Below are 11,072 nucleotides of genomic sequence, written 5' to 3' on the forward strand. Positions count from 1 at the left end.
TATTTGTTTTCCTTTTTACTGCAGCGCGCGTCTCCAGGCGAGTTTGCAGGCTTCCAAAAGAAGCTGGAAACTGCAGAGCATCCATTCCTATGTGGTATTTTAACCACTTCGTAGGAGGATGTAGAAAATTTGTGTATGGCGGCTGTGGAGGAAATCGAAACAGATTTCAAAGCTGCTTTCAGTGCATGAGGAAGTGTACTGGTAAGACCCAAAAAAGCGGTTTGTCTTGTTGTAAATACAATAATAATCTTTAAACCCTTAGTGCATTGCCGTATCAAAGGAAGTGTAACAAAGCATCGGTCATAAAAGTTGTTGCTTTCTGAAATATAATGCATTCACACAAAAACCTGCTGTATTGCTTGCAATTGCCCCCCATGACACCTTAGAGTTTAAAATAAAACGATCTAGAGTTGGCAATACGTGAAGATCTAGTTCTGCAATAATTTGGAGCGCGAAGGGGATAAGCAAGAGAACAATCTTTGATTAATTTTAGCGCTGATTTTGTCTCACTCTGCATTACAAAAAATTGGTTGTCTCTCTGCCTACTGTTTATACAGAATACAGGTTTATACTTTACTCTTTTGAGTTGTATATTCTTAATGTTATTACGGATACCGCAGTGCGGTCTTTGTAGTTGGTTTTCGCAGCACGCAGGACCAGGACAGAGCTACGAGGAACAAGTAGGACATGCAAATAAACTGTTGTTTGTTCTGTTGTTAAATGTTGTCAGCACTTGTTTGCCCTGTTTTTTTACGCCGTGCTATGTCCTCTTCCTATTATGCGCTGAGAAAACCGATGGAAAATGAACTAGCCGGACAGTTTGCCCCCTTCGCAGTTGAGTTGTATACTGAGACAGAGATTTTGTATTATGTAATACACCTCAGTGACTGGACGGTTAGATACTAAATTAATATATTCTATCAACGAGCTTAAGGGGTAGCATAATATGCGGAATCGGAAGCCGTCGACAATCATTAAATATTTGCTTTATTGTTTTGTTGTCGGCAGGTGGTACGAAGTGTCTAATACCGAAAAATAGGCATTTTGGAAACCCGTTCCGCTGGCATTCATGAATTGTGTATTTATGACTTGGCGTCAATACGGGAAAGTTGACGCCAAAATTATAGTGACGTCTTTTATATATCTCATCGCTTACGAAAACAGCGTTTGTATTCGATGTAAAAACTAAGGAAAAGACGCCATTTTATAGATATGCTATGCCTAAAGGGTAACTCAACGGACTTTCAGGCACGTATTTTTGGTGTTCGAAATTTAGAACCACATTGACGAGCGAGGAAATTTAACATTGAGCTCACCTTTAATATTGAAGACCTTACATTTAGCAGAAAAAACTGGTGTTAAAAATAGAAAAATAATAAGGTGAATGGTAATATCATTTAACTGTTCGTCTTCTCAATAAGAGTATTAAGACGGCGCAAGCGGGTGTGCTGACACAAATATAAACCACAGGACAAGCATTTGACCATTGTCTCTCGGTTTTTCTACGTGTCTTTGTAATCGTTGATGCCCACTTATTTATTATGAGCAGCCTACGGCAAGCCCAACTCGCAAAATTGAACCAAAACTAGCCCAATCAACAAAGAAAGGCACCCGTGTGCTGTGCGATATCAGTGTACGTTAAACAACGCTAGGTGATCGAAATTTCTGGAGCCCTCCACTACGGCGTCTCTCATAGCCTGAGTCGCTTTGGGACGTTAAACTCCTTAAACCAAACCAAAACTCTCTATTCTGTTCACTGTATCGTTGAGCGCTCTAACGCCTGCGGCATTCAAATCGTTGTAGAGCCTACCTGCACAGACCGCACCGAATAATCTCTCCTAGAAGTTCATTTCAGGAGTGTTCATCGCTCTCTCCTGAAGAAACAGCGATGCAAATCGCTTCATCATGAACTGTTGTCGCCAGCCTCAACAGAAGCGTGAAATGTTTTTATGCGTGTTTCATTAATGTTCAGAGACAATGACCATGAACACCGTCACTGCTGAATGACATGGTAGTGCATTTTGAGGATGTAATTGGAATTTGTGTTCCCGGGAATGCTGTAATACAGTTTCGTGATTTGGCGCCATTCAACGAAAGCCATTCCATGAAACATGTAAAAGAAATATGCCAGTGCTATGCACCCACCTTTATTTTATAACTGAAAACTGCTGCATAATGATGACGAAACAACGCGAACGACGGGGCACGAGGACACAAGGAGAGACATACACAGGCACTTTTTATCAACTGAGGATTTATTTCGAAGAACAGAGGTTATATAGCGAAGAAAAAAAGGGGGTGGAACATCGATAGCAGTGATGCTGGGTGATCGGTCGTCAGAAGATGGCCACGTCACTGAGTAAAACATGTATTTATGAGGGAAATTGCGATGGAAAGGGGTTAGATGGTGTAAATTGCTGTAGAGTGAGCAAAGGAGTAAAACCTATAAAGCTCTAAAAGCGGGGGAGTACAGGGTCTGATGCGGAAAAAAAAAACTAAAACGGAACAGCAAATGAAATTGATGTTGCCCAAAAGAGGGTAAAATTCTTAAAAACGTAAAGTGACGAGGTGTAGGGAGCACAGGGTGAAATACATTAAAACAATGAAAATAATAAAAGGGGTTAATGAAGCGAAGAGACAGTTCAACGACAAAACGCAAGGAAACGACAAGAAACCCAGTCGCAATTCATGGCCGGCTGCTCTTAAGAGAACTCAATAGTTTATCCCATAGACAGATTGACGGTCTACTGACCCAGTAATCCTTGGCGCGGTGAATTCGGATGGCTTCGATTATCTCCCTAGGCCTATGTCTCGTCCTTTACCGATTATCAAAAATTCATCTAATATAGGCGTGCACGATTTCCTTTCACATTTTTGCACTGCTTGGCCAGATTTCCGCAGATTGCTGTGTTACTGACATTATTGTCATGCTCTTGCCGCTTGCCATTTGTGCACCTCCCCGTTTCGTCAATGTATTCCTTACCGCACGACAGGGGCACTGAATAGACAACACCGAAAGCTCAAGAAACGTGGTGGTTACTGGGCGCCTGTTCTTGTTTCTCATCTCTTACGCTTTTTCATAACCATGCAGAACCAACTAACCCGCCAACTCTCTGTTATAAATTGCTGCATAAGATGCTTTAATGTTTGCATATTGAGTAAAATGCAAATTTATTTTCAGCAATGTATTGCACAGCTCAAATGTATTATTTTTTTCTCGTTGTTTAGGAAAGCAGCCAAGCTCTATAAGGAAGATTTGCCGTAAGCTGCAGCGACAAGAAAATCCAAGATTTAGGCCGACAAATACGCCCAATGCATGGCGGCAATATTAATAAAGTTTTTCTTCGAAAACTTAAATCGCTGTAGTCCATCATTTCTAACCATGCATGCTTATAAACAAACGCTGCCAGAAGATGTTATGATGTTGAAAATGATTTCTCTTTAAGTAATTTAGCGCATTGTGAATGAAACAAAATGATATTTTACGGCTGAATTTTCGGCGACCGAAAGGCAAACAAAAACTCCTATTAGCGTGGCAACGCACTTTACCTCGTGTCTGTTGCGAGCGGCTCACGCGCGTCGAAAAGAAACTGATGTCAAGGCCGCTGTTCGACACCATTATCGATGTCCATCGGATATAATCTGATACCTCTGCAAATTCCTGGTAGGAGCTTTTCTTTTTTCCAGACGTTTATAATTAATCGCTTTTCGGTCGGGCCAGTATTAAATCAATTATATTAGAGTTTTGTATCTGAAGGGCTGAAAGTCTTCATAACGCTGAGAGTAACCGCTATAAAATTTGTTATTTTACTAATGTATAGATTACACGAATTTTGTTGCTAGCAACGACGTATGAATACGTACACCCGCCCTTAAATATGAACTATACAAAAAAGAAACAGTCATTTCGTGGCTGAAGTGAGCGAAAAATTACGCTTTGTGCAATTTGTATTTCAGATTGGTGAAGAAAGTCAGGTCTGAGCAGATGGTGGCGCGCAGTTGTGCCCTCTCATCGCACTAACATCGTAACAACCTGTAGCGTCTGAAGTGAATAACTGCATTTAGTGCAGTCCTAATCTGGTTCCACATGCGAGCTAAAAAGAGCTACACTTATCTGTGGAACTTCTACTTATATCTAGAACCTTTTCGACACGTATTTGAAACAGTGTGGATAAGCCTCAGAGCCGTACTGAAAGCTATTTTTATTCACATCACATTAATAACGTATACTTTCCTCTCTTTAAACAAAGTACCCCTACCTTCACTGTTTAATAATGCTTGATCCCCTTTTATACCTTTTTTAAAGACAGAAATGGCACCGCCGAATTCTCCGATATACTGGCACCGGCGGTGTCACTGGGAGTGCTGGTACAGGAAAGGACGGTTTTCGGTATATCTGCAAAATAACCACTTTGTTTTAGTTCATTTATCCGATATTTTGTTTGAGACTACCAAAAACCCCCTTTTTATGGTGTTAACCAAACGTGCGCATGTAGGTTCATACCATGGCGCCGTATTCATTATATCGTAGCATTCCATATATGTTACTATACAGTCCCTATATATCCTGTAACAGATGTCAGGGTTGCCAAATGCCGCCTACCATTAAGATATGGATTATTTCAGTTTTTTGTCACTGCGCTGTATTTCCCAGCGGCAAAGCCAGCCGTTTGTGTTAACATTGGGAAGTAGCTTTGGATTAACACAGGGTTAAAATTGTAGAAAACGTCTGTAGACTTTCTCTTTTAGCAAAGGATCTTCATGGAAAACTCAGCAGTCACCAGTAACTCTGTACGAAGATAGGCTGCGCTTAATTGTGATGCAAAAAAAGAGTAAATCTGGTGCAGTATGGAAGCCTGTTAATAATGACCTACGAGAAAATTGTGCACGAGAAATAACAAGGCGGTGGAGGGTCCTAACACAGAGCACCTGCGTGCTGTGCATGCCGTCGGCTCAATCGATGCTTTGGTGGCTCGACAACGTCCCATTTGCCAACCGCGACACGTGCGAGCCCCGAGTATGTGAAGTGAGATACGACGGATCACCCGGACACACGCTCTTTGATAGGTCAATATATATATATATATATATATATCATCGGCGGTGGTGCAGGCATTGCGAAATCAGGGGGTGGACGAGCCGTACATGAAAGTGCTGGAAGAAATATATAATGGCTGCACAGCAACCATATTTCTGCATAAAGAAAGTAACAAAATTCTCATAAAGAAAGGTGCTAGGCAAGGAGACACAATCTCCCCAGTACTATTCACAGCTTGCTTAGAGGAAGTATTCAGAGACTTGGAATGGGAGCAGTTAGGGATAAGGGTAGATGGAGAATACCTCAGTAATCTGCGATTTGCTGATGACATTGTCTTGCTAAGCAACTCGGGGGAAGAACTGCTAATAATGATTGATGACCTGGACAGGAAAAGTAGAAAGGTAGGCTTGAAAATCAATATGCAGAAGGCTAAGGTAATGTTCAACAGCCTCGGGAAGGAACGGCAGTTTACATTAGGTAGCGAAGTACTGGAAGTAGTAGGCGAATATGTCTACTTAGGACAGGCAGTAACCGCAGATCCGGACCATGAAAAGGAAATAACAAGAAGAATAAGATTGGGATGGAGCGCATTTGGCAAGCACTCGCAGATCATGACTAGCAGCTTACCGGTATCGCTCAAGAGGAAAGTATACAACAGTTGAATCTTACCTGTACTCACCTATGCGGCTGAAATTTGGAGGCTAACCAAGAGAGTTCTACTTAAGTTGAGGACAACCCCTAGGGCTATGGAACGCAAAATGGTAGGGGTAATATTAAGAGATAGGAAGCATGCAGAGTGGGTCAGAGAATTAACTCAAGTTACCGACATTCTAGTAGACATTAAAAAGAAGAAATGGGCATGGGCAGGACATGTAGGGCGAAGAGAGGATAACCGATGGTCGCTTAGGGTAACAAACTGGATTCCAAGGGAAGGAAAGCGTAGCAGGTGGCGGCAGAAAGTTAGGTGGGCGGATGAGGTTAAGAAGTTCGCAGGGGTCAAGTGGATGCAGCTAGCACAGGACCGGTTTAAGTGGAGAAATGTGGAAGATGCCTTCGCCCTGCAGTGGGTATAGTCAGGCTGCTGCTGATGATGATGATGGCGACGACGACGACGACGACGACGATGATGATGATGATGATGATATAGACGTGAACGTTTTGGCGTTTTCGAATCGAGAGACTCGAGAACACTGAGTTAATTAACCCGAAAATAACAATACTCAGCTACTGTATAGGTCTCGACACATGTGAGGCTGGGCTAGGGTTTTGTTTATTTTTTCGCTCTAGGCGCATTGCCGACTTTGATACTTCCGTCTATCTATGCTGCTCTCAATATAAAACCTTCACCATTCGTGGCGATTAGGATTAGTTTCCAGTAAATTAAAATATTTCGTCGCCTTACGCGCATTGTAGGAATATTTAAGATAGCACGCCATGCGTTTCCGCTACAGTACATAGCATACGTGCGTTAGCATAATATAATCCTTGTCAGCATATGTAAGGGATTTTAAAGTTATACATATTACCCCTAGATTCCATATGTCACATGACCATCGATCTGTTAGAATATCTAGTAAGATTACACAATTTTAACTGCACATAGATAAAGCCTCCATTTAGCGGAGAGCTCAACGACATCAATGTAAGGAGATAAACACTTTTAGTCTAAAAGTATTTGGATAACACGAGGAGCGACCAACCTGAAAAGGTAGTGATTTAGGCTGAAAACAAAATATACAATGGGTGAGATGAGTATCGAATCCAGGACACGTGGATCTGCATTGCGACATGCGATTCTTGGGCCCAGCAGACACATATTTCTTTTTTGAAAGCAGTGCAGGAACAATGGCAGGCTTATTGCCCAAGCTTACCAGGTTGTATCCTGCGAACCAATCCCTATAAGCCCTTCGGCGTTCTGCTATCACACTTCCCCCACTACCCACACACACCTAAACAAACAAAAGGCTGAGACATATACAAGCGTAATTTAATGGCTGACAAATATGAGGTCGATCCTGCGCAGCATACAAAATCCGCTTTAAAGCTTTCTGAACAGAGATTTCGATAAATGTATTAGCTCTGCGTGGCGACATATCCTGCAGCTCTTTTACTGTCAGCATAGTATCATGAGCTCGAACCTATGACACACAACCTGTAATCTTCAACTTCAGACAATAATATTATAACATACTGTGCGATTACAGTGTCGAGTGCATTGAAAATTTCCCCAAATCCTCTTGCGGATCATGCATTTTGCGAGTCACGTATCTCTAATCAATAACTCAGTTATTTCTCACATACTTCTTAAATTGTGTCCATTCCCACCACAGCCGGGGCATAGTAGCGTACTCAAGGATGCGGGATCAAATCCAGGCTGCGGCCGCTTTTCCATAAGGCGGAAAGCTAGGCGCCTATGTTTTGTGTGATGTTAGTGTGCATTAAATAACACGAAGTGGTCACCATTTCCGGAGCTCTTCACTACAGCAATTCTGCCGAGCGCTGCCCCACAAGCCCATTGTTGGCTTGGGCAGGCTCGTATTTGTATGTAATTTTTTGAAATAAATAAATAATTTATATATATATATATATATATATATATATATATTCGCTTTGAGAGGTGAAACCTCATAATTAAATCCAACCAGAAAATATGCTATTGCTGAAATTTTCAGGTGCATTAATTGACAAGAGTTCGTATTAGTCGGTTCGCATAAGACTCTGCCTTGCTGATATATATGGAACATGGTCTAATTATTCTTGAAATAAATAACTTACACGTTATTAAACAATCTTTAAACATGACTCTGTTTTAGGTTTGGGGACCAAAGTCCAAATTAATTCGATATCACTTTTCAAGCTGCAGAAAGCAGTGTTCAAAGCAGTCTTCAATGATAACTTTTGTACATAGTACGCAGTTCTTTCATAAGCATAGTGTACTTCCTGTACACCGCTTGTTTATTAATAAATTGCCATCGAGTCTTGCTGATTCATTTAGGTTTATAGACATTTGCGATTAAATAAACTGTATTTAAAATTATGGAAAACAGTTTCAACCACAGTGATTCATACAAACTGTGGCAAAGAGGCCTTACACTTTCAAACACCCCGCCTATGTTACTGAACAATTTTCTGGCTGCAGCAGAAAAACTGCAAGTGTTTCAACCAACGGTTCTTTTTAGTAAATCTTGAGTAAAATATTTAAATCAGTGTTAGAATGCTTAGAGTTCGAAGGAATCTGAATCTGGTCATATGGTCTTCAGTTGCAGATGTTATGCTTCTGCTTTTCTTCCTTTATTTTTCTTCAGCGTTGTTTACAAAATTTCCTATATTCTGCTTACCTCAAAGTGTAAACAAGCCATTGTAAACAACGAACTGTGAACAAGCAGCAAAGCAAGAAAGTTACAATTTGCTGCATCCCCTAGAATGTGATATGTTTGAAAGGGCAAATAAGCAGACTTTCTGCATCACTATACTTTACATACAGTATGCTTACGAATGCTGTCAAAACTGTTTATTTGCGTAGTAGGAATACAAATAAATGGGCTGCGATTACTTTCAGTTTTCCTCGTCAAATGGCAAATCGGTAATACCCAGGAAAAGGTGTTTTTTTTTTTACTTCACAACTAAGTTCTTAATGTTAAAGGCCCAAGTAGCCCTGTTTCATTCAGAGATAGAAAGACGAGCTCAAGGAGGAACACACAAACGTCGATAATTCTCATTTTCTACTCACTGTCTTTCAAAGCAAGATTCAATGTAGAACCTCGTACGAGTTAAGTACTCACGAACATATTGTTGCATATATGTCATTGCAAAAGACAGAAGACGACGATCAACAACACAGATAGAAGACGAAGTGATAGCAATGGTTGGCGCTGCTTTGTTTTTGTATGCTGCGTCATCAGCTGAGGCGCTTTTTGGGCTAGCCTTGCCACGTATCATCTTGGTGGAGGTGGAGGTAATATTTTACAACAGCAATCTCTGAGCGTACCCTTAAAAAGTATTTTTTTTTTATTACTATAGCTGAAAAAATAAAAACAAAAAAATGGTTAAGAAAGCGTAAAATTTATTGTCTCTATGAATGCTACCTGACTATAGTACGACATTTGAAATAAGTCGAACAATGTTTTCGACAGGAAGTAAAAATTTCCGGCGAGCAGAGGTGACGGCTTTACAGTCGCAGTTCTCCTGAAAATCGGCGTCGACTTTGTTGGCGTCGGCGTTGTGAGTGAAAAGTGATGGGCACTATCCTGGAATATGTATAGTTGGCATTTACCATGGCTGGGGAGTCTGTACTGACCGGTGACATATGTTTCTGTCACGACATCAGACCATATTAAATGGCCAAGCTGAAAGACGCTGCCAACCCAACCTCTATTTCTGACACAGGAGGGTGAGTTCTGAACGAATCTTTCCAGAAGCCTTACATCTCGAATTAGACGCGGTGCTGCTAGGCCGTGTGGACATGTTCCAATAACTTGGATAAAACGAGGATTTGTACCTATGTAGGATGCTCTTTCGTACTGAATGGTGGCTTACGGCAGTACTCAATTGAGTACAAATGTGTAGTGTAAACTCTCTCAATAAGGAATTTTTCTCAGTTTCTACTTGAACGCGAGAAGTGTCGGAACAAAATGCTGCAATGTTATTGCTCATCGGTTGTTTGTTTTACGGTATTAGTGCCGTAGCATATAGAGAACCCTTCTTCAACTGCAACAATCTTGTTGCGAAGTTCTGATGATTAGAATGGTATATCTTGTTCGCGATTAGCTGTAAACGTGGTGCCTTTGCGTTGTAGTTTACCAACGGCCTATTGTTGTGAAGTCTAAAAGGTCAAATATTGCCGATAATTATTTGCGGTCAGTATTCCATTGAATCCAACGGGCTGTTTCTTGTCATATCCTATCTTCAACTGCACAAGTAATGGAAAATGTTTGTGAAATTTATACAAGATTACTTACATTACAGCCATTTGTTGAAAGCACCTGTTTTACCTGTTAGTTAATTTAATATTGACATCTCCTTTACAGCTACATTATGTGATCTACATAACCTCACTGAGTCTTATGGCTCTTGACGTTTATTGCAGTTGTCAACAAGCCTTGATGTCAAAGGCAAGTAAGAGCATTATACAGGTTAGGGACATTAGTGACGAATTTTTTAAACATTTCATTATCCTGAACTCTGGCTATCGCGGTATAGTTCACAATACGAGTGAAGCTAAAGCACGTCACGTAAAACCATAAGTACCAGTAACATTAATAATTTGCAGGAAGCTGTGACTGATTGATCAGCAGCGTTCAAACCAGACATAAAAAAAAATTCTTGGATCTTTCTCAGGATCATTAGGGCAGGCTTTGGCCCTAAAACATACAAAAAACAGCGAAAAATTTTAGATTTTATATTACGTCTATTAATAAATTGATCCAATACGTACCTGTTTTGCAGACGTGCAAACAGGTTATGAACAGAGCGAATTTCAAAGTGAAGAAAGCCTAGTAAATGTTAACGCTAAAATAGTTATTCGTGGCGCCTGTGCGAAAGAATCTTCGCTCGTTTGGAAAATATTTCGAGAAGTAGCGAGTAGAACGAATTGAATTGCCCTCATTCAACAGTGGTTAATAAAATGATATTACCAGGCAAACACATAGCCAACCAGTAAGTATTATCAACGCTCAGCCGCGAGGACGGGTGATAAAGCCTAGGCTAGCGAGAAGCATATGCTAGGTGGTTTATATGCCCATTATATTATTTTAACCCGAAAGGCCCCGACTAGATAATGGGCATTATATATAAGCTAATGTAATACACCCCACGAAATGAACATTTTAGGTAATAAAACTGAACCGAACTTGAAGATAACTGCACATGGAGCTCACGAACAAACAGAAAAGCTAGATAATATTTTGCGCGAGAGATATATTACCCTATTTCGCATTCCTATAATCTCATTTTATCGACTGGCGAATTTCTTATGTTCATAAAATATTCAAGAGTATAGTGATCATGTATATGGGGGATGTGATATCCTGAATGA

At 40.6% G+C, this 11,072-nt stretch overlaps 1 protein-coding gene across 1 annotated transcript in view; it reads left to right on the forward strand.

Moving 5' to 3' along the window:
• The window catches only part of LOC146175803 (actinia tenebrosa protease inhibitors-like), a 63,711-nt gene extending 53,570 nt beyond the window's left edge, over window positions 1–10,141 (forward strand). Inside the window, exons 9-10 of the mRNA XM_084581207.1 lie at window positions 25–201; window positions 10,125–10,141. Of these exons, the coding sequence (XP_084437333.1) occupies window positions 25–201; window positions 10,125–10,141 (194 nt within the window). The remainder of the gene's footprint in view (window positions 1–24; window positions 202–10,124) is intronic.
• Window positions 10,142–11,072: the final 931 nt, after the last annotated feature.

Source organism: Amblyomma maculatum, chromosome 10, assembly GCF_055883805.1.
Source record: "Amblyomma maculatum isolate TAMU_Amacu chromosome 10, ASM5588380v1, whole genome shotgun sequence".
NCBI classification, from domain to species: domain Eukaryota; kingdom Metazoa; phylum Arthropoda; class Arachnida; order Ixodida; family Ixodidae; genus Amblyomma; species Amblyomma maculatum.